Source organism: Stegostoma tigrinum, chromosome 27 (assembly GCF_030684315.1).
Source record: "Stegostoma tigrinum isolate sSteTig4 chromosome 27, sSteTig4.hap1, whole genome shotgun sequence".
In the NCBI taxonomy this organism is placed as follows: domain Eukaryota; kingdom Metazoa; phylum Chordata; class Chondrichthyes; order Orectolobiformes; family Stegostomatidae; genus Stegostoma; species Stegostoma tigrinum.
In genome coordinates this window covers 49,300,267-49,324,761 of record NC_081380.1, presented here as the reverse complement: position 1 = coordinate 49,324,761, position 24,495 = coordinate 49,300,267, and the positions used below count along the sequence as shown (strand labels likewise).

Genomic DNA, 24,495 nt, shown 5'->3' with positions numbered 1-24,495 from the left:
GGTAATGGATTGCAGAAGGGGGAATTGGAACAAACCCTGGGTATCCTTGTACGCCAGTCACTGAAAGTAAGTGGTAGGTGCAGCTAGGAGTGAAGAATGCGAATGGTAATTTGGCCTTCACAGCAAGAGGATTTGAGTACAGGAGCAGGGATGTCTTGCTGCAGTTGTGCCACGTCTAGTATGACCACACCTGGATATTTTGTGTGATTATGGTCTCCTTATCTAAGGATGAATGTTCTGGCAATGGAGGGAGTGCAATGAAGGCTTACATGACTGAATCCTGGCTTGGCAGGACTGATGTGAAGAGAGACTGGATCAGTTAGGAGTCTTTCAGTGGAGTTTTGAAGAATGATGGGGGAGTCTCAGAGAAACTGATAAAATTCTAGCAAGATGAGAGAGGATTAATGCAGGAAGATGTTCCCGCTGACTCAGGAGTTCAGAACTATGGCTCACAATCTAAGGATACAGAGCAGGCCGTTTCAGACTTAGATGGGAATTTTTTTGCCCAGAGGGTAATGAACCTGTGGAATTCACTGCCACAGAAAACAATTGAGGTGAAAACATTGAATGTTTTCAAGAAGGAATTAGATATAATTCTTCAGGCAAAATGGATCAAATGGTATGGGAAGAAAGCAGGGACAGAATAATGAGTTGGATGATTAGCCATGATTATATGGAATGGCAGAATGAGCTCAAAAGGCCAAATGACCAACACCACCACCTTTTTCTATGTTTCTGCATCACCCCTCGTACTTCCAAATGCCAATGAATACAAACCCATCCTACTCAACCATCCATATCTGTGCTTAACTTGTTGAATCCTCTCTGGACTGCCTCCAGAGTCAGCATATCTTTCCTTAAATAAGGGGACCAAAACTGTTCACAATATTGTAATTGTCTAAGAAGTGCAATGTAAAACTTATTTTTAATATAAGCCATTCCTTTTGAAGTAAAAGCCAATGTGCCATTGACCGTCCGCCCCTGTCACCCAGTGAAATTGGATGCCAGCTTTATGTGATTTAGGCACAAGGATCCTCAAATCTCTCTGTACTGCTACTTTTCTGCTATGTTTCTCCATTTAACCAGTTTCAAATCCTCTGTTCTTCCTGCCAAAGTGTGTAAGTTCACTTTTTCCCACATTATATCCTTCTGCCACGTTTTGGTCCACTCAGTTAACCTGTTCATGTCTCTGTGCAGACTCTGTGTTGCTCGCCCTATTTGCCTTCCCACCTATATTTGTGACATACCAAACTTGGTGATGGTACATTCATTGCTGTCATCTAAATCAATAATTATTGTTAATAATTCTTCTTCCCAGCACTCATCCCTGTGACACCCCACTAGTTAATACATATTATCATCCTGAAAATACACCCCCCTTCCCCCATCTTGTTATATGTCTGTCTTCTATTAGTTGGCCAATCATCTATCTGTGCTAATATGCTATCCCCAACACATTGGGCTCTTGGGCTTATTAAATAACCTAATGTGTGGTTCTTTGCTAATTGTCTTCCAAAAACTGAAATCTTTCACATACACTGCTTCCCCTTTACCCACCCTGCTTGCTACCAAAGATTTATAATAAATTTGGCAGGCATGCTTTCTCTTTCAGAAAGCCGTGCTGACTCTACTTGATTATACTGTGTCGTCCTAAATGCTCTGTAATTTATTCTTTGTAAAAAAAAGTTATTCTTTGTCCAGTGACAAACGTTAAGCAATCTAGCTTTTTTTCTTTCTTTTAAACCTCTTTTTCTCTCATTCCCCTTTTCATACAAAAGTGTTATGTTGGTCGTTCTCCAATCCCCGGGACTTGTTCAGAATCTGAGAATTTTGGAAGATTACTACCAGTGCATCCCCTGCCTCTGAAACTACTACAGAGTTACATTCCCAAAAGTCCACAGGACTTTCTTGGCCTTAAACCCTAGTAGCTCCCCAAGCGCTTTTCCCTAGTATTAGTCATTATATTTATTTCCTTGTATAATTAGTATTTTTGGAATGCTGTTGGTGTTGACTACTGCAAGATTTATTCAACTATTCTGCAATTTTTTGGCTCCCTCTAATTTACCGACCCAAATTCTTTAACGGCTTAAGTTCACTTCGATGCCTTATGAGGGAAGTAATGACCTAGTCGTATTATCGCTGGAATGTTGATCTGGAGACCCAGGTAATGTTCTGGGAATCTGGGTTCGAATCCCACCACGACAGAGGGCGGAATTTGAATTCAATAAAAAATCTGGAATTAAGAATCTAATGATGATCGTGAATCCATTGTTAATTGTTGGAAAAACCATTTGGTTCTCGAATGTCCTTTAGGGAAGGAAACTGCCATCCTTACCTGGTCTGGCCTACATGTGACTCCAGACCCACAGTAATGTGGTTGACTCTTAACTGCCCTCTGGGTAATTATGGACAGGCAATAAATGCTGCCTGGCCAACAACGCCCTCATCCAGTGAATAGATAAAGGATAAAGGGATGCCTCTCTTTCTTAGTACATGGAATAGTGTAGGTTAGATGGGCTTCATATCAGTATGACAGGTCAGCACAACATTGAGGGCCGAAGGGCCTGTACTGTGCTGTTATGTTCTGTGTTCTTTTCATATATTTGAAGAAGCTCTTGCTGTCCATTTTGTTTATTGTTAGTTCACCTCCGAGTTTGTTTTCTCCTTCTTTGTTTGTCATCACCTGTTGACATGTAAAACATTCTCAATCCTCTGGCTCACCACTAACATTGACAAGGTTATATGTTTTATCCTTTCAATTTCATGCTGTCCTTAATTTCCTTGGTTTACTATTGTTGGTTTATTCCCCTCCAGGAACCTTTTCTCACTGGGCTAATTCATTGTTGTGAGTCATGAATCATTTTGTTAAATGTCTGCCATTGTTCCTGAACTGTCTTTTCTAGTAAACTTCTTTCTTGGCCTATTATAGCCATCTCTGTCCTCATTTCTTTCTAATAACCCTGAATTAAATCTAGTGTAGTTCTACAAAAGGATTAAAATCTCATCAATGACTAATGTACTTCCTTTTTAAATGCCCTCATTTCCTCACAATTTATTCTGTCATTTTTATTAATTCATGATATGTGAGCTTCACTGGCTAAGCCCGCATTTATTTCCTGTCCGTAGTTGCTCTTGAGAGGGTAACAATGAGTTGCCATCTTAAAGCGCTGCAGTCCATGTGCTGTAGGTTGATGCACAATGCCCTTGATGAGGGAATTCCAGAATTTTCACCTAGCAGCACTGAAGGAACAGTTATATATTTCCCAAGAAAAGATCGTGAGTGGCTTGGAGGTAAACCTGCAGGGGTTTGTGTTCCCGTGTATCTACTGTCTTTGTACTTCTAGGTGAAAGTACAGAGCGTTCTGCTATAATGTGACTGACAAATAGGAGAACACTATTTGTAAAATGCAAACTTGTGTTAGCTATATATCGATTCCGTTGGTGACCTTATTGTTGATGTTTTGGAAGATGTTTTTGGACAGTATTGGAGGAAAAAAGTCAGATTTCAAGATTCCTGTCATCCTGAATAATGCAGCAAACCATCCTACCACCATTGGTGAGCTTCCTGAAAACATCAAAGTACTATTTCTACTTCTAAACACAACCTCTCTCCTTCCACCCATGGACCAGGATGCAAAAGTAGCTTTCAAAGCTTATTATTTAGGTGCACATTTAAGATTGCAGTCGCTGAGGGGTATAAGAGCAATGTTTTTCAATTTTTGGAAGAGCTTTAATATCAAGAATGGAGTTATCATTATCATGGAGGCCTGGGGTGATGTTGATAAAGACTGCTTGCATGCAGTTTGGTGGAAGCTTCTGCAGATTGTTCACAAGATTTTAAAAACTTGCATCCGTCAGAGGAGCTCCCAGGAATCCAAGAACATTGTGTTGATCTTGTAAAGCAAGTTGGATTTGAAGTAGTGGAGAGTGACGATGTTGAAAACCTGCTTGAGAGTCACTGTGACAATATCTCTACAGTGGATCCACAACAACCTGTCACTGAGGCAGAAGTGGAAGCTGGAGATAAAGTAGCAGTAGTCCAGGATGCAGCAGCACAAGACCTTTCCACTTCTGTTTTGTCTTCTATCCTGACAGAAATTGAGAAGCTGTTGCAGCTGTTAGAGAGCAACAGTTACAATATAGAATGCAGTCAGGTAGCAAGTTTGTGGAATAAGATCTTGTTTGGCACCCTATGAACAGCTTCTTCATGAACCATAACAGCACCTGAAGCAGGAGGTGATGATGAACCTCAGCCCCTGCATTAACAACAGAGCAACCTCAAAATGTCCTTCCCCATCAAGTCATCTTGACATTTTTTCAAGATAAGGTGTTAAATGTACTTTTTTTTCATTATTAGCTGTGAATTAAACATTTATTCAAACTTCACTATCCTTTGACTTGGGCTTGCGAGTGATTGTATACCTTTTCAACACCACCTCCACTCAAAAGGAAACAGCCCCAGCTTATCCAGCTGAGCGTTGACTTCATATCATTGTCTGTCTGTGGAAGTGGCTGGGATTCAATCCTTGCACAGTGTTGATCTTTAAAGTTCTGCTGCTGAATTGTTCTGGCGTTGGATTCTTATACAGTTTTTTTCCCCCAACCTTCAGGTCTATGGTGTGATATTTTTGATGATTCTTTCTTCAAAATTATTGCAAATCTGCAGCTTACCTTATCAGACTTCTTTATTCCTTTGACATTTGGCATTGACTGTCTGTTTCAAGATAGTTTTCCTGTGATTAATGCCTCAAATTCTTCAGCAGGGCAGTCATTTATCCTTTCGGGTCCGGTGACCCTCCCTCAGAATGTTTTGGGGGAAACGTTAACTCTGTTTTTTCCTTCACTGATGTTGCCAGACCTGCTGAATTTTTCCAGCAATTTTGTTTTTGTTCCTGATTTGCAGTGCCCGCAGTTCTTTCGTGTTTTTTTAGTCATTTATCTTTGATGGGTGAGGCAGCTAGTTATTGAGCAGGTGTCAAAACAGTTTTATTCATGTAGCTTCAACTCCTTCTTTTTCCCAGGCCAGGCTAATTGCTTTCAATTTCCTGTATAAGCTTGTCCTTGTCCCTTTAATAGCTCATTCTAGGCAGAGTTATTACTGCTTCTTTCAATCTTTGAACGGTTGCTAAAGTTCTGAAAATTACACTGTCACATCCCTCACATTCTTCTGAGCTTCAGTGACTATAATCCTAAACAATTTAACATATGTCAGACTACTATCCCAGGAATCAAATTGATAAACCTTCGCTTTACTCGCTGTATAAAAAGTACATCCTTCCTTAGATAAGGAGACCAAAACTGCGCACAGTATTCGAAGTGTGGTCTCACCAAGTCCTTGTAAAGTTGGAGCAGGACATCCCTGCTGCTCTGCTCTGAATAGTATCACTATGAAGGCCAACATAATGTTTGTGTTTTTTATACCAGTTGCGCCTGTATGTTTAGCTTTCATGATTGGTGTGCAGGACACACAAGTTTCATTGCACATCTGTGTGTCTCAATTTATAGCCATTCAGATAATAATCTGTCTTCCTTTTTTGTTATCAAAGTGGATATCGTAACAAGTATCCACATTATACTATATGTGCCATGCATTTTTCCCTTCACTCAGCTTGTGCAAATCACACTGAAGCATCTCGGCAACCTCCTCATGCTTCAACCTCTCACACAGGTATGCGTCATCTGAAAGTCTGGAGGCATTTCTTTTAGTCTTCTCTTCTAAATCATTTATGTATTATGAATAGCTGGGTCCCTTGCATTGATCTCTGCAGTACCTGACTAATTCTGACTACTTTACCTGCCATTCAGAAAGAGACTCATCCATTTACTCACATTTGAAAAACAATGGACTTAGTCTGCGTGGCTTGCTGCGGGAGAGATCTTGTCTCTTAAATTTGAGTATTTTTAGGAAGTGTCAAAGATAATTGATGAGGGCAAAGAAGTGAATGTAATCTACAGAGACTTCATGAAAGTATTTAACAAGGTCCTTCATGGCAGACTGGTCCAGAAGATTAAGTCACGTGGGATCCATGGTGATTGGATCCCATGTAGAATTGACTTGGCCATAGCAGACAGAGAGCAGCAGTGGAATGTTGCTTTGCCTCCTGGGGGTCTGTGACCAGTAGTATTCTGTAAGGATCAGTGCAAGGACCACTTGTTTGTAGTTCATGCAAATGATTTGGATGAAAATGTAGCTGGTCTGATTAATAGGTTTGTAGGTGATATGAAAATTAATCGAAATGTGGATGGTAAGTAAGTTGTCATAAGATACAGCAGGATGTTGGAAAGTTAGACAGAGAAATGGCAAATAGTGTTTAATCTGGACAAGTGTGAGGTGATACATTTTAGGTCAAATGCATGAGGAAATTGGACATTAAATGACAGGACCCTAAGCACATGGATATAGAGAGATCTTGGGATTCAAGTCCATAGCTCCCTGAAAGTTGCAGCACAAGTAGATAAGGTGATAAAGAAGGCGTACGGCATGTTTGCCTTCATGGGTAAAGGCATTAAGTATAAAAGTTGTCAAGTGCTGTTGCAGCTGTATAAAACTTCAGTTCAGCCACATTTAGAGTATTGCGTGCAGCTCTGGGCGTCACTGCTGTATAGGAAGGATGTCATAGATGTTATAGACCAGATCAAACCCCATCAAAATATATTAAGTTGATAGTCTAGACCCTAACTTTTTCTTACGTTAAAGGTAAGTGTAAGATGTTGTGTTCTGGATATAATTTGATTGGTCAAACTACCAGGCTTGAAACAAAACACATTTTGTTCATACTTAATTTTAAAAAATAGATAAAATAAAAGTAAAAGAAAAGAATTGGCTTATCTGTGACTCTATCGAAATGTTTAACAAAATAATATATACATATGAACTATACTAATTAATTGTTCATTGTAGTAACATCCCATAAACACACCCTTGGCAAAGGTAAATTCAGTAAAATAGTTTGTCTCACATTGAGTTCTAGCAGTAAGAAGAGACCCCACCCTCCCCCCACCTTTTTAACTGGACCAGAGAGAGGAATAAGAGCTTCCGATATCTTGCTTCAAGACCCCAGCAACTGCTACTGAAGGCTGAGACTTCTTAAAAAAAAACATTTCTGGTCTGTGGGACCTTGAGCCAACCCATTCAGACTGCTTCTATTGTTCCAACGTTTTTGTTAAAAGAGAAACCCAAGGCTTCACAAGCTGTTTATTTTCTTAGTTTTGGAATAATTTGCTTGGTACCTCTGTCTTCAGCCTTTCCTGTTTTTTTTGTAGAAATGGACAAAAGATATCTCAAAGCTATAATATCATCACATCGTGTCATAGAGATCTATACAGAAAACTTTAGAAAGGGTGCAAAACAGTTTTGAAAGGATATTGCCTGGGTTGTAGTGTATTCACTATAAGGCAAAAACAATCCAAGTTTCTTTAACTTCTGTAAAGCATTGGAAGCTGAGAGATGACTTGAACCATATAAAATTGAGAGCAATAGATAGAATAGTTAATGAGAGTCTTTTTCCAAAGATGGTAATGTCAAATACTTAGACCAAAAGACACAATGTAGGATCAGAATTAGGCCATTCAGCCCATCGAGTTTGATCCACCATTCAGTCGTGGTTGATGTGTCTGAACCCCATTCTCCTACCTTCTCCCCTTTATCCTTGATCCCTTATTAATCAAGAACCTATCGATGCCTGTCTTAAATACACAAGATGACTTCACCTCCACAGCCCTCTGTGATAACTAACTCTACAGATTAACCACCTGTGGCTGAAGAAATTTCTCCTCACCTCACTGTGAGGGTGTGTGCTGTGGTCCTAGTTTCTCCTCCTAGTGGAAGTGCCTTCTCCATATCCACTCTAACCAGGCCTGACAGTGTAATCAGATCCCCCTCTCATCCTTCTAAACTGCATTGAGTACAGACCCATCATCCTCAACAGCACCTCAAATGATGAGTTCTTTGTCCCCAGGATCATTCTTGTAAATTTCCTCTAGGCCCCCTCCAGCGCCGGAACATGTTTCCTTAGATACAGGGCCCCAAACTTATCATAATATTCCAAGTACTGTCTGACCAGAGCCTTATACAGTCTCAGCAGTGCATCTCTGCTGTTGTTTTATTGCCCACTTGAAATGAATACCAATGTTGCATTTGCCATCCTAACTGCTAACATGTTAACCTGAATCCTGAACTAGGAGTCTGGTCCCTTTGCATTTCAGATTTCTAAAAACATTTCCCTGCTTTGAAAATAGCCTATGCCTCTACTCTTCCTACCAAAATGTATAACCTCTCACTTTATCACATTGTATTCCATCTGCCACTCCTTCCCCACTCACCTATGATGTTTAAGACCTTCTGCAGTTTCCCAACTTCTCAATATTACTTGCCCTGAACACCATGCGCTGTTATAGACAATAGGTGCTGGAGTAGGCCATTTGGCCCTTCGAGCCAGCACCACCATTCATTATGATCATAGCTGATCTAGTAGCCTCCTGTGCAGCACCCTGTCAGAGCCTTCTGGAAATCCAAATAGGTCACAACCTTGGCTGTCTTTTATCTAAATTGTTCATTTCACCAACAAATTCTAACAGATTTGCCAGGTATGACCTCCTCCCCTTAATGAAGCTGAGTATGCCTTATTTTACCTATAACTTCCAAGTACTTCATATAAATACCAGGGATACTAGATGACAGGTTTGAGGTGAGAGTGGGCAAGTTCTCATGGAGAAGTGTGAGGCAAATCGTTTTTTCACAAAGGGTGGTGGGTGTCTGGAACGTGTTCTCAGGAGATGTGGTAGAAGCAGATATGATCGCGTTTTTTTAACAGGCACTCGGGCAGCTACACAAACAGGCAGAGAATAGGGTGGTATGGGTCATGTATGAAAGATTAGATTAATTTCGGATAACAATATGGTCAGTGCAGACATGATGGGCCAAAAGGCCTATTCCTGCGCTATATTGTTCAATGTTTGCTACTGGTGTTTGTTTCCTTTCAACTAACCAGTTTTCTATCCATCTCAGTAACGTCTAAATTTGCCTTTTGTAAATCCATTATGATTTTGTAAGGTAAATATTTTCCAAAGGCTCTGCTATTAAATCTTTTAAAATGGAATCTGCCATTTTCCCCACTACTAACGTCAGGCTGACTGGTCTATAATTCCCAGTTTTCTCTCTACCTGTCTCTTTAAATGGAGAGGTTACATTAGCTGCATTCCAATTTGTAGGAACTATTTAATATTCTTTAAAATCTTAAGATGGCCCAATTCAACTGGTATTTCTAGGGACATTTCCTTAAGTACTCTGGGGTGTGGATTATCAGGGCCTGGGGATTTATCAATTTTCAATCCCATCAATTTCCCAACATTTGCCAACTAATACTCATTTCCTTCAGTTCATCCATCTGGCTAATGTCTTGCACAACATTTTGAGAATGTTATCAGTGTCCTCCTGTTCAGTTGGTCAGCATTCTTTGTTCCCCATTATAAGTTATCTTGTTTCTGACTATAAGAGTTTTGTCTGCAATATTTTTCTTCTCACATGCCGATACAAACTTTGACAGCCAGTTTTTATGTTCTCTGCGAGTTTGCTCTTGTACGCTATTTTCTCTTTCTTGATCAATCCCTTGGCCTCTGGTAAATTCTAAATTGCTCTGATTTCTCAGGTTTGTGGTTTCTGTTCTGGCCAATTTATATGCCTCTTCCTTTGGTCTAAAACTACCGCTTTCTTCCATTGTTGAGCCATGGTTTGTCCACCTTTCCCATTTTACTTCTGCACCAGACAGGAATGAACAATTGTTAAAGTTCATTCGTGTGCTTTTTGAATGTTTGCCATTGCCTTCATATCATTACCTGTCACCATCAACACTCACCTCATTCCATCGTGATTTCCTCTGTTTAAATTCAGGACCCTAGTCTCAGAATCAAATCTCACTCTCCATCATGATGAGGAATTCATTACATTATGATCACTCATCCCCAAAGGGCCTCAGACAGCTAGGTTGCCAATTATCCCTTTCTCATTACACAATACTCAGTCTAGGATGACCTGTTTTCTAGTTGGATCCTCAAAATAATGATCCAGAGCACCATACTGTATACACTACAGTGGTTATTCCTCCAGTGATATTGTTACGAATTTGATTTGCCTAATCTATATGCAGATTAAAGTCACCTATAAGTACAGCAGCTTGCTTATTGTATGTATCTCTAATGCCTGTTTAATGCCATTTACACCATCATACCTACCTCCTGCATGCAAACTCAGTAATACTTTTTTGCCTCCTGTGTTTCTTTGTACTGATGTCACATAGTCAGAGTGAATATCATTCCTCACTATTGAGTTAATTTCTTCTTTCAACAATAATACAATGCAACTTCACCACCTTTTCCTCCAGCCCAGGCAACATCCTGGTGAATCTCTTCTCTGCCCTCTCTAGTACAATCAAATCCTTCCTGTAATGTACTGGCATTATAAGATGCGCACAGTATTCCAGCAATGACCTAATTACCATTAAATGCAGCTTCTTCATAACCTCCTTGCAATTGTATTCAATACCTTGCCAGTATTTTATCTGTCCACTGTTCTGCTGCCTTCAAGGATCTAAGGACATGCACACCAAGGTCCCCCTGTCGCTTGGCAGTTTCTAGGGTCCCACCATTCAACATGTACTCTCAAAACTACAAAAGTCCTCTCAAAATGTGTCATCTCACAGGTTTAATGATGTGACCGAAGTCACTTTCCCCTTGTTATTTTGCATCTCCACCCATCTGGAATCTACAACTTCTGATCGGAGGTTATTTCTTGCCATCATTCATGTCCCATCTTGTACTAACAAAACTACCCTACTAGCCTGTCCTTTTAAAAATATACATACCTTGAATATTTACTCTCACCTTTGATCTCTTGTCTCCATGCCCCTGTAATGACTAATAAAATCATACCCATTAACTTCTATTTGTTCTAAGACTTGAGACAAGTTCAAGAGGCATTCTTGTTTTGGGACACTGGACAGAAATGTATTCACACCGTACTTTATTTGTGATGTTCTAGGTCCATTACAGTTTATTAAACAAGAGGAACTGTCTCCCAGAAGTCAGAATCCCCAGCCAGAAGGATTACTCTCCAGGGCTACTTATGAGACAAATGTGGTCAGAGGTAAGAGGAAAATGGAAAGATATATTGGCCTTTGGAATACAGTGTACGTTTACAAGAATCGTACCTGGATTTAAGGAGTTAAGTTATGGGGAGAGATTTATACAAATTAGGAGTTAGTGTTCTGAGGAAGGGTCACTGGATGCAAAACATTAACTCTGATTTCTCTCCACACTTGCTGCCAGACCTGCTGAGCTTTTCAAGCAATGTCTGTTTTGGTTTCTAATTTCCAGCGTCTGCAGTTTTCTCAGTTTTTATACAAATTAGAATTTGGAAGGTTAAGTGGTGATCTAATTGGTCTTCCAGATATTAATCAGAGAAGTCAGGGTAGATGAAGATAAACTATTTCCACTTACGGGGGATTCTAGAGCTAGGGTCATAGTTTGAAAGGACGAGCCCATTCAGTAGAGATGTTAGGAAGCACTTCCACACACACCTAGTATAGAACTCTCTTCCATAAATGGCAGAGGATGCTGGGTTGGTTCTTAAATTTTAAACCGGAGATCTTTTATTAAGCAAAGGTTTTAAGGCCTATAGGCCAAAGGCAGCTATCTGAAGTTAGGCCACAGATCAACCTTGTTCTCTTTGAATGGCAGAATGGGATGGAGGGGCTGAGTGTTCAATTCCTGTTCCCGTTTAAAGATTCCTGTTTCTGAGAGCGCAGAATCCTTCAAACAATAGTAATTGGGTGGCACTGGTATAATGGTAATGTCACTGGACTAGGAACCCAGATTCCCCAAAGGGCAGATGGTGAAATTTGACTTCCATAAAATTTGACATTGAAAATTAGCCTTATGGTGACTATATAACCATTGTTAAGTGTAGTAAAAACTCATCTAGTTCATTCATGTCCTTCAGGGCAGAAAATCTGCTATCCTTAACTTGGTCTGGCCTACATGTGATTTGAGATCATCAGCAATTTCGGTGACTCTTAACTGCCTTCTGATGAGGAATAAATGTTAACGTAGTGAATAAATAGTGACTCTCTCATCCACATGAATGAAAATTTTGAAAAATGAATGCTGGAGCAAGTCAGCAGGGTAGCTGTATTCAATTACTTGCACTTAATGGGAATTACTCCATCCGCATTTACATCAGTGGTTTCGTCTATATTCAAAACAGATTTAGAGGTTCCAGAGGCCCACATACACGTGGCTGCCTGCAGTTCGACACAGAGGTCAGCAGTTGAAGCTGGGCAGGAGTGGTTTGATTAGGAATACTGTTATGGTGCTGTCATATGGAATTTAGTCACACTGCACAGAGGAGACCCTTTGAACCATCGCACCTATTCCAACTCATCCCACTAATGCCATTTTCCAGTAGTTGGCCCAAAGCCTTGAACGTTACAACATTTCATGTGGTCATCCATGTAATTTTTAAAGGTTGTGGTGAAGAGCTTTTCAACTCCAATCCATGACGGTGGCAGAGTAACAGGGCTGCATGCAGGCTCATGCCCAGTGCTTATCTGCCCCTGAGTGCGTGCTTGATGGTTTTTTTTCCTCTTTCTTTCCACTTCTGTTGTTCCTTCTTTTTGTTTTCTGGGGATTTTCTTTTCTGGAGCTTTTTGCAGTGGGTTAGTCAGCAAAATTGGCGTGGCAACTAGAGTGAACCGTGTGCAGAATGGTGGCTCCACCCAGCAGTCAGCAGCAGACATGGTTCCTCACTGTGACTGGAGGCTGTGGCGGAAGTGGCAGCAGAGACATCTCCAATGTTCAGGACTGGCAACAACAGCAATGCTCCTCCCCAGTCAGAGGTGATGGTGGCAGCGGGCTTTTCAAGATGGTGGCACCAAGGCAACATCCCGGAGGGTGGCCGCAGCAGGACCCTTGGCAAGACGGCAACAGCCTGGTCTAGTCTGGCAGTGGAGCCAGAAATTTCTGGTTGTAGTAGACCTGGAGCAGGTACTATTGGTGCTGGCATGCATAGAGCTGCGGACTCCTGGTTGTGGGGTGTGTGCGCGATCAGCCTGGGACCTTGCGTTGCGGCAGCGAGATGGACACAGCAGCAAAGAGATGGTGCCTAAAGAATGATGACTCCTACATTGGTGGTCCTGGCACAAGCAGCAGCGAGGTTATGGAGGAGGGGTGATGTCACAGGTGTCATTACTGAGCCAGCTCAGGACTCTGTTATGTCTTTTATCCTTTTTATTGTTAAAGTATTCAAAATGGGGCCAGATTGTAATGACTGTTGATGCTTTTCACTGTATTTTACTGTGTTATTCACTCTAAAATGCAAGTGACAATAAGTAAATCAAACACTCCTAACTGTTTCATCCTCAGTTGTGAATGTGGGTGTTTTGTGGCTCTAACCTGGGTAATTCCAGGTGACACACGTATGAATTGAGCGTGTTTGTAGATCATTCAACCCCTCACACATGCTGCACAATTCAGTAAGATCATAGACTAACCTATTTGTGTTTTGTATTCCACATTTTCACCTACTCCCAGTCACTTTTTTGATTCCGTTAACTTTATCTACCTCTGGCTTAGAAGTATTCAATTACCCCCACATCCCCTGCTTCTGAGGCAGAGAACTCCAAAATCTATCAACTATCCAAAAGAATGAACTTTTAAATTCTGGAACAAAAACAATGTTGCTGGAAAAGCTCAGGAAGTCTGGCAGCATCTATGAAGAAAATAATCAGAATTAATGTTTCAGGCCCAGTGACCCTTTCTCAGAACTGATGTTCTCTTTTTCTTCACAGATGCTGCCAGACCTGCTGAGCGTTACAGCTTCCATAGTTCTGTTAGTTTTTATTATTCTCCTGCGGCTGGATCCATCAGTCACATTTCCAATGAGTCTCTCTTTGGTAAATCAGAAACAATAAGAAGAGTAATCAGTTGGCATTCCTATCTCTCATAAATGATAGTTTATCATAGTACTCCATACAGTGCAACATGGGGGACTCTGACAGGAAGCATCATGGTTGTCTTATTCCACTGCATGCAACGCAAGCCATGCCATACAAATACAGTAAAGGATTATGAGTGTGGTAGAAAAACGGAGACCCACCTCCCCATCTCCCAATGAAATTTAAAGCCACTATTGCAGCACTGCATGCGAGGAAACTTTGTCAAGTACTAAACAGTTCATGGATAGAATAATCAGCCAAGACATCTTGGATTTTCTTTGTGAATTGTGGCCTGCAGGTGCCACTTTTAAGATTGCCTGTGATCGCGTCTGCTTCACAGAGATAATTATGATCAGTTGTTAATTGATTAGAGATAACAATGATCAGAAACGTGTGAATGATTCATTTTGGAAGGTTGCATTTGAATGCAGAATACAGGGCTAATGGCAGGGTTCTTGGCAGTGTGGAGGAACAGAGGGATCTTGGGGTCCGTGTCCATAGATCCCTCAAAGTTGCCAACCAAGTTGATAGGGCTGTTAAGGCGTATGGTATGGTGGCTTTCATTGGCAGAGGAATTGAGTTTAGCGTCACAGAGTTATGCTACAGCTGTATGAAATCCTGGTTAGACTGCACTTGGAATATTGTGTTCAGTTCTGGTCACCTCATTGTAGGAAGGGTGTGGAAGCTTCAGAGAGGGTGCAGAGGAGATTTACCAGGATGCTTCCTGGACTGGAGGGGAGGTCTTATGAGGAAAGGTTGAGGGAGCTAAGGCTTTTTTCAGTTGAGTGAAGAAGGATGAGAGGTGACTTGGTAGAGGTTTACAAGATGATGAGAGGCATAGATAGACAGGATAGCCAGAGACTTTTCCACAGTGCGGAAATTGCTATTACGAGGGGGTATAATTTTCAGGTGAGTGGAGGTAGGTATAGGGGAGATGTCAGAGGTAGGTTCTTTACACAGAATGCTGGTTGCATGGAAAATAGCTGCCAGTCGAGGTAGTGGAGTCAGATACTTTAGGGGCATTTAAACAACTCTTCAATCGGCACATCAATGAGTAAAATGTAGGGTATACAGGGTAGTTTGACCTTAGAGTAGGATAATAAGTCAGTACAGAAGTAGACCATTCAGACCATCGCGTCTGCTCTGCCATTCAATGAGATCATAGCTGATCTAATAATCCTCAATGCCACTTTCCTGCCTTATCCCCATAAACCTTGATTCCCTTACTATCTTGGTCTTGAATGCACTTAAGCCTCGACACCCTCTACAGTAAAGAATTCCACAGATTCTCACTACCCTTTGAGAGAAAATTCCTCCTCGTTTCTGTCTTAAATGTACAACCTGTTATTCTGAGATTATGCTGTCTGGAATAAGACTGTTTCCCCCGTGGGACAATCTTGCCAAATCTATCCTGTCAAGCATCCGAAGTATGTTGTATGTTTCAAGGTTTCCTGTCATTCTTCTAAGCTTCAATGAGTACAGTCCCAACCTACTCAACAATTCTTCCAAAGAAAATCTCTCCATATCTGAAATCAATCTGGACTGCTTCCAATTCTGATGTATCTTCCTTTAGATAAGGGAACCAAAAATGTTCATAACATTCCAGGTGTGATCTGACGACTACTTTGTCCAGATTTCCCTATTTAATAGTCCATTCCCTTCAGAACAAAGGCCAACAGTCCATTTGCCTTGCCCATTAAATGCTGAATTAGTATGCTAGTTTTTTACAATTCATTCACAAGGACCCATAAAGCTATGTGATGCAGCTTTTCCGCAGTCTTTCCCATTTAAATAAAATTCAGCTATTCTGCTTTGCTGCCGAAAGTACGTAACCTTACAGCTGGAGAGATTTGGTCATATAGCTGTAATGTTGCTGTACTAATAATCTAGAACACTGGGCTAATGTTCGAATGACAATCCATCCCCACCCCTGTCTGCTTTCCGGAGAGACCACTCTCTCCGTGACTCCCTTGTTCGCTCCACACTGCCCTCCAACCCCACCACACCCGGCACCTTCCCCTGCAACCGCAGGAAATGCTACACTTGCCCCCACACCTCCTCCCTCACCCCTATCCCAGGCCCCAAGATGACATTCCACATTAAGCAGAGGTTCACCTGCACATCTGCCAATGTGGTATACTGCATCCACTGTACCCGGTGTGGCTCCCTCTACATTGGGGAAACTAAGCGGAGGCTTGGAGACCGCTTTGCAGAACACCTCCGCTCAGTTCGCAACAAACAACTGCACCTCCCAGTCGCAAACCATTTCCACTCCCCCTCCCATTCTCTAGATGACATATCCATCATGGGCCTCCTGCACTGCCACAATGGTGCCACCCGAAGATTGCAGGAACAGCAACTCATATTCCGCCCAGGAACCCTGCAGCCCAATGGTATCAATGTGGACTTCACCAGTTTCAAAATCTCCCCTTCCCCTACTGCATCCCTAAACCAGCCCAGTTCGTCCCCTCCCCCGACTGCACCAGACTACCAGCCCAGCTCTCTCCACCCCACCCCCCCACCCACTGCATCCCAATACCAGTCCAACCTGTCTCTGCCTCCCTAACCAGTTCTTCCTCTCACCCATCCCTTCCTCCCACCCCAAGCCACACCCCCATCTACCTACTAACCTCATCCCACCTCCTTGACCTGTCCGTCTTCCCTGGACTGACCTATCCCCTCCCTACCTCCCCACCTATACTCTCTCCACCTATCTTCTTTACTCTCCATCTTCAGTCTGCCTTCCCCCTCTCTCCCTATTTATTCCAGTTCCCTCTCTCCATCCCCCTCTCTGATGAAGGGTCTAGGCCCGAAACGTCAGCTTTTGTGCTCCTGAGATGCTGCTTGGCCTGCTGTGTTCATCCAGCCTCACATTTTATTATCTTGGAATTCTCCAGCATCTGCAGTTCCCATTATCTCTGAGGTTTAAGTCTACCTAGGTTAGATGGTAATATCCGAATTATTTTAAAAATCTAGTCCAATGGTGACTACGGAGCTGTTGTCAATTGCTGTAAAAACAGGACAGTGAAAGGGAAAGCAGTGGATGCAATGCTTTTGGATTTTCGGAAGGTATATGATAAGGTGACACACATTAGGCTACTTAAAACCTTGTAAAAACCTATTTGGTTCACTTATGCCCTTTAGGGAAGGAAATCTGTCATTCTTAGCTGGTCTGGCCAAGATGTGACTCCAAACCTTCTGCAATATAGGTGGTTGTTAATTGTCCTCCTGACAAAAGAAATGGGCAGTAAATGCTGGCCCAGCCAGTGAGGCCCACTCCCCTGAACAAGTTTAAAAATATCCCACTTTATATTCCATGTTCTAATTTTTGCAATTCACTTAACCTGTCTTTGTAGACTCTTTGTGTCATCCTCACCGCTTGCCTTTCTGTCTATTTTTGTATCATCCACAAACTTAGTACATTCACTTCCTTCATCCCAGGCGTTAGTACATATTGTAAATATTTGTGGCCCCAGCACTGATCCCTCTGCTAGCTACAGGTTGCCATCTTGAAAGTGCACCCCTTATCTCAATTCTGACTTCTTATAGTTGGTCAATCCTCAATCCGTGTTCATGTACTGCCTACAGCGTAATAGGCTCTTCTCTTAAGTAGCCTAATGTGTGTCACCTTATCATATACCTTCTGAAAATCCAAAAGCATCGCATCCACTACTTTCCCTTTCACTGTCCTGCATGCTTTCCCTGTTGTGAAACCATGTTAACTCTACTTAATTAAATTATGTATCTTTGCAAGATGTTAGAGTCTCTTGTAATTAAAGCTAACTGGCTTGTAATTACCTTTTACATCTGCCACCCATTTGGATAATAGTGTGTTACTTTGGTTGTTTTCCAGTTCCCTGAGACTTCTGCTAAATCTAAGGTTTCTTGGAAGATTGCTACCAGTGCCCCTGCAATCTCTGTAGGTGCTGCCTTTAAAAACCTGGGATGCGTTCCGTCAGGTCCAAGGAACTTTATCAGCCTTTATTAGTTTCCCTAATAATTTTCAACAGTGTTTAATTCATCTCCCCTTTTGCCCTTTTATTATTTAATATTTTTTAACTGTTAATATTCTCTTCCATGAAGGCTGATACAATATATTTATTCAACTCTTCTGCCATTTACTGGTTCCCCATTTTTATTCCTCAACTTCATTTTCTAAGAGTCTGTGTTGACTTTGACTACATTTTTTCCCCTATTTGGCTGTTTAAGGAAGCTCTTACGGCTCATTTTTGTATCACTGGCTAGTTTGCTGTCAGTTTACTTTCTCCCTTTTTTTGTCATGGTTTTCTTTTAGATTTCCCACTCTTCTGGTTTACCGTTAATCTTTGTGTTTTTCTTTCAATTTGACATGCACCTTAGCTTCCTTAATTTACCATGGTTGGCTTATAACCTTCCTGAAATTCATTCTTGCTGCGATATAGCTTTGTTGTGAGTCATAAACTATTATTTTAAATGTCTGCCACTCTTTTTTTTAAACTGTCTTATCTGCTAAATTTCTTTTCCAGTCCACTCCAACCAACTCAGCCGTAATGCCTATGTGATTGCCCTTATTTAAGTTTACCACTTATTCAAGTTTAGTTAAGTTTGTTTGTTTCTATCCCACATTTCTCACTGTCAAACTGAATGCTCAGTTGTACCATGTTATGGTCACCGTTCTCTCGGGGATCTTTTACTCTGAAGACATTTATTAAACCTGTTTCATTACACATTACAATATCTAAAATAGCCTAACCCCTGGTTGGAACAAAACCACATTGTTCTCGTCAACTGAACTGAATACATTATGAATTAATCACAATGGCCAACCCCATGTCAGGTTACCCAATGTTACTAGATGCGTACTTCCTGCATTGTGTTTTTTAATCTGGAGGCCTGCAGATCACTCCCACTAGCGACTTCTTTACCCTACTATTCTTCTTCTCAACTCAGATCGATTCTATATTCTGATTTCAAAGCAAGGTCATTCCTAACTCTTCAATAGCAACTTAATTTAGGAATGTGACTCACACCTTTCGCGAGCCTCCTGTTCTTGAATGCCCTGTACCTCTTAATATTCAGAACTCAATCCTTGTCATCCTGCAGCTCTACCTCCGCAATAGCTATCAGATCATATTTTTCACTTCATTGCATGCTATCAGATCACTCATTTGCTTTGTTATGAATGCTACAGTCAGTTAGGTACACAGCTTTTAGGGTTTTTTTGTTACCTTTTAGAGCATTTAGTCTTGATTGCTGCCATATTCTTAGTTTTGTTGTCTTTCAGTCCCCTTCTGCTATTCTTACGACCTTTTATTTTTCTCATTAGAATTTTCCCTCCTGCCTCAACTCTATTCCTTTTTTAAAAATTTTTTTTATTTGTTACATTTATCCAAATTTGATTTACCAGTGCTGGTTTGCACACGGCTCAGGTGGCAATCCAGAGATTATTACCTGTGAGGTTGTGCTTTTTTTAAGCTCCAAACTATGCTCTCTCAGCCAGAACCTGTTTCCTAGCTGTATCTATTTTGTTGCTACCAAGATGGGCCAATACCACTGGATCATCCCCTTCCCAATCTTACTTGAAATTAAGCACATCTACTATTTCAGAGAGTTACTATTTGTTTGCTGGCCAAATAGCCACATCTGGTACTGTAATTCCTATGATTCGACAATCTTTAAATATGCTTGTATTCACCAAGCTGAAAGAGGCAGGCCGAAAACCCAGTAAGTGAACTACAAATGTTACTTTTTAATTGTTTTCCTCTTTTGTTCTGAACAATGTATTTTGTTGCTTTGATTATTGTTACTGAAACAACATATTTACGTGATGTGGTAACTGGTGAGAAGAGTCTGATGTTGTTCCTGCTCTTCATACAGGTGGTCCTATGGGAAACATGCAGGAAGCAAGTCTAACACGAAGCAGCCCAGCAAGCAAGGTTTCTGCAGAAACACCACCTTATCGAGGTTCCATCACTCAGGTATTTACATGTAACACATCCATATCCACTTCACTAGTTAAAGTGGTCAGTGTAGACTGTCTGAAAGTTACATGTATATTGTGTGGAGAGTATCCACTCCAGTCCGTACCCATGCCTGCTCAGCCAGATTTCACTATTTCCCATACTAGGCTTTCACGTTTTTTTTTTGTAATGAACCTGCTAGAAATATTGATTCTCCTAAAGATAGTTTTGTGAGCGTCAGCGGTTACTCTGATACCCCCACTGAGACTATCAATACTTAACCAAGGAACACATATCCAAGGAATCATTTTTGCCTACTCAGTCTTTTTCCTTTATGCAGAAACTAAAATATAATAATCAGCAGAGGGATTTGATGTCTAGTATGTGAATCACCAGATGTTGGCGTGTAGGTACAGCAAGTGATTCGGAAGATAAGTGGAAGGTTGACATTTATTGCATGGGAAATTAAATACAAAAGCAATGAAAAAGTAGTTATTGCAGCAGACGTAACGGGCATTGTGAGACCATGTAATGAGTGCTATGTACAATTTGGCTTCTTTGTTTGAAAAATTGTATAAATGTATTAGAACCAATTCAGAGAAGCTTCATGAGATTGCTTCTGTGCTGAAGGACTTATGGTGCAAGAATGAATTAACCTCACTTAAACCTATTGGAGTGTTGAAGATTTGAGGGTGACTTTATTTAAACATTCTCTGAGAGGGCTAGACAGGAATTTCTTTCCTCAGAAGATAATGGAGACTGGGTCATTGAATTGATCCAAGGCTGAATTAGACAGATTTTGTTGGAAAAGGGCTTGGAAGTGAGAAGGAGGAGTTGAGACCGCAACCAGATCAGTGATAAACTTACTGAGTATTGTGGCAGGCTGAAAGAGCAGAATGGCTGACTGTTCCTAACAAAGACAAAAGAAAATTTTTGATGGTAAACTTTTAGTTTAAACACACTGACAGAAATCTAATGAGTTCAAAACTTCTGGGCCCCTATGAAGAACTGCAATAGCAAGGCTAGCAACCCAGAGATTTTGCTGCTAGCTCCCACTAAGGACAACTGGTGAAATCAAATCCATTAATCTGGAAATCTGTGGGAGAGCACTTGAAAAATACATGGCAATTATCTAAAGTGATGCCAGGCAAAAAAGGAGGATATAGCTTCTGTCCAAATCCAATCTTGGTAAACACTAAATGCTACTATGCTCATGACTGGATTGAGTGATGGAAGATTAGAACTGCAGGGATGGAAATCCTGTGCCCCTCCCAACTGGATCCTTAGTGTAAACAGCAATCTGTATCTGGGATTTCTTTCCCGCAGAGCCTGTGGGAACAAAGCTTCAAAATTCAACTGAAGCCCTGAACCACTGAAAAGAGCTGTTGATTAAACATAGAGAGAATGTTGTATGAGAATAAAATGAAGATGTATTTTATTTGCAGGGCACTCCAGGCCTGTCACAACAGGGCATTGCTGCAGACACATTGTTGAAGGGTGCAATCAGCAAATTAGCTGCTGAAGAATCAGGCAGCCCTGAGCAGTCCAGAGAAGAGGCAATATCAAAAGGCCATGTCATCTATGAAAGTAATAGTGGCCACATCCTGTCATATGACAGTAAGTTCGCTGTTTCTTAATTACACATCATGGTATTCTGTGTCAATGATTCTAAACAGTATTGTGACATTTTCCATACTCTTCATCCTCATTCTTTTAGTTTGAAGTGATATTCTTGGGGTGGATGCACATGAAATTTTAAGTGGCTGTAAGATGGTTGGATGTGAAATGTCAAAATAGCTGACGGGTTTAGCAGTATCTGTGGAGAGAGAAGACCTTTCAGCAGAACAAGCAAAAGGAAGATGAAATCTGAAAATTAACTCTGTTTCTCTGTCTATCGATGATATCAAACTTGAGAATTTGTAGAATTTTCTGTTATTATTTTAGATTTCCAACAATCACAGAATTGGGAAACACAGGCATAGCTCCTCCTCTTTGCCCAGTTAGCTTCCCTGAAAGTTAATATATAAAGAGATTAGTCAAGGATAGAGTTGGGTTGGCTGCACCCCAACAGAAGAATAGCTAAGGTTCATTTTCATGACTTAACAGATGACGAGTCATGTGAGCGATGATAGTGCCACAATCAGAACAAACTATAGAGCAAGTTTGAGTGGCTGAACTACCTACTCTGGGTAGTAGGTCTTATATTCTTATGTGAAGAGTTGAATATTGGGTGCGTTATCAAAAGTCCAGCAGGCTTGAAAGGACATAAGTTGGAAACCAGGTTTTAAAAGGGAACAGAAATGTTTGTAAATAGGGAAATTAGTTTAAAATATTGAAGATATTAGAGATGTACATGTGTGTATATGAGGTGGGGGATGTTAGTGCCACTTCACTAAGAATAAAGTGGCTCAGATTAATGCTGCCTGAATGTGGATTCAATTCCCACCATGACAGCTGTGAATTTCAATTTAGTTAAAAGTTAATCTCAGTTTTGGTGGTTGTGAAATTGTCAATTGTCATCAAAAACATGAGTTCACTTATGTCTTTAAAGGAAAGCAATCAGCTTTCCTTCCTTGTTCTGGACTACCCACCACCCAAAATCTATAACAATGTGATGGATTCAGTTTTGTTATGCAGCAGTTTAGTGAGTCACTCAGCTCAAGAACAGTTAGGAATGGGCAACAAATGCAGGCTTTGCCAGGGACACACAGAACCCATGAAAAAATACAGGGAAAAATGCTATATTCTGAGACAGGCTTTCCAAATACAGGTTGCGTTAAAGTTTTAGAAATCGTCGGTTGTGGTGGCACCAGTGAAGTGCATAGAAAGTAGAAGAGAATGAGTAAAGGTACGGATTTGGGATACATGACCAAGTGTTGATTATGAAAATGATAATGGATCGTAAAATGCCAAATGATATGTTGCTGGGCTTTTTGGGGTTTTAGCTGATCAGTCATTTGTTTGACCCTTACATCCAAAATCATATTTTGCCACACCTTTGAAACATCACCATTCTGTGTACTTGAGTACTTACTGCACTACCATGACACGTTTCAAGGAATTTTACAAAATTATGAGGGGACAAATCTAATATTTCATACATAATTCCTGATGGCTTGGACCATTTTGTTTTAATTTACTAACAATATACTTGTCAATCAGCCAGCACCCTTTCCTCATGCAGTATAAATGATTGTTCCCTGTGAAATTTTGAGTTCTTGTATCTGTCCTAATAAATGCAAGGTGAAAAGTTACAACATTTCTTTTGTAAGCGGTGCTCAAGTTTTGTGTCTTCAAGCAACTATAGACGGCAACAGTCCCAAGATCTTGACTTTAACTGTCAATGCCATGTTCTATTCACTCAACAGTTTTGTCAGGTAGCTATTTATATCAGAGGCACATTCTTGGTATTCCATAACCATTGGTGCTCACTCACATGTTAGAATCATTGTAGCGAATGATTCCAGATTAACAAAAAATTCAAACTTGCAGTTAGCTTTAAACTGAGGGGTGAAAGATATAGGACAGATGTCAGAGGTAGTTTCTTTACTCAGAGTAGTAAGGGAATGGAACGCTTTGCCTGCAATGGTAGTAGATTCGCCAACTTTAGGCACATTTAAGTCATCATTGGATAAGCATATGGACCTACATGGAATTGTGTAGGTTAGATGGGCTTGAGATCGGTATGACAGGTTGGCACAACATGGAGGGCCGAAGGGCCTGTACTGTGCTGTAATGTTCTAAGTTCTATATTTACTGAAAACTTCAGTCAAGATTTCACATTTTTAAATATGTTTTACTCCATCAGTGATTAAAGACAAAACACTTAATTAAACACTAAGATAACAAAATGTGAAGCTGGATGAACACAGCAGGCCAAGCAGCATTTCAGGAGCACAGCTGATGTTTCGGGCCTAGACCCTTCATCAGAGAGTCTCTGATGAAGGCTCTAGGCCCGAAACGTCAGCTTTTGTGCTCCTGAGATGCTGCTTGGCCTGCTGTGGTCATCCAGCTTCACACTTTGTTATCTTGAATTCTCCAGCATCTGCAGTTCCCATTATCTCTGATCACACTTAATTAAACACTATTTCCTTTTCACAGAAAACCTATATTCTAACCTACTGAAAGAAGTTTACCCCTTTCTACTTTTTAATTATGATGGAAACCCCAAGTTTGGGACGTTATTTGGCCTTTTAATTGGACATCCAATCTCCTGGAGCCTATCCAAAGTGTTCAGCAGCTGTCGAGTTTGTTGCTGCCTTCCACCGTGAAAATTTTCCTCGGATTCTCCCTCTAGCTTCAGCTGAGCAGAACTTGCAACCTTACTTTAAATTCTCACGAATGAGGGATTCAGAATGAATGTGAACTCCCACAATTCCAGATAACAAAGTATTGAGTTAGCATTTTCTCTGCTTAGGTACAGACCTGCCTAACGTCTATCCCTCTTTGCATTCCAATTCCCTGCAAACCACGAGACCAAAAACTTCAGTTGCCCTCTCTGTAGTTTTGTGGCAGTGCTTTTAACCTGATCTCAAAAAGATCCGTTCTCCTAAAACAAAGAATAGTAC

The 24,495-nt window shown here is 40.9% G+C and overlaps 1 protein-coding gene across 12 annotated transcripts in view; it reads left to right on the top strand.

Annotated features, from left to right (window-relative positions):
- ncor1 (nuclear receptor corepressor 1) overlaps window positions 1–24,495 on the top strand; it is a 382,757-nt gene that overhangs the window by 294,536 nt on the left and 63,726 nt on the right. For 11 of the 12 annotated variants that reach the window (XM_048557338.2, XM_048557340.2, XM_048557334.2 and 8 more), the window contains 3 exons: window positions 11,036–11,140; window positions 19,845–19,945; window positions 21,373–21,544. In XM_048557338.2, the coding sequence (XP_048413295.1) occupies window positions 11,036–11,140; window positions 19,845–19,945; window positions 21,373–21,544 (378 nt within the window). The remainder of the gene's footprint in view (window positions 1–11,035; window positions 11,141–19,844; window positions 19,946–21,372; window positions 21,545–24,495) is intronic. The other variant, XM_059655480.1, reaches the window with a different exon arrangement.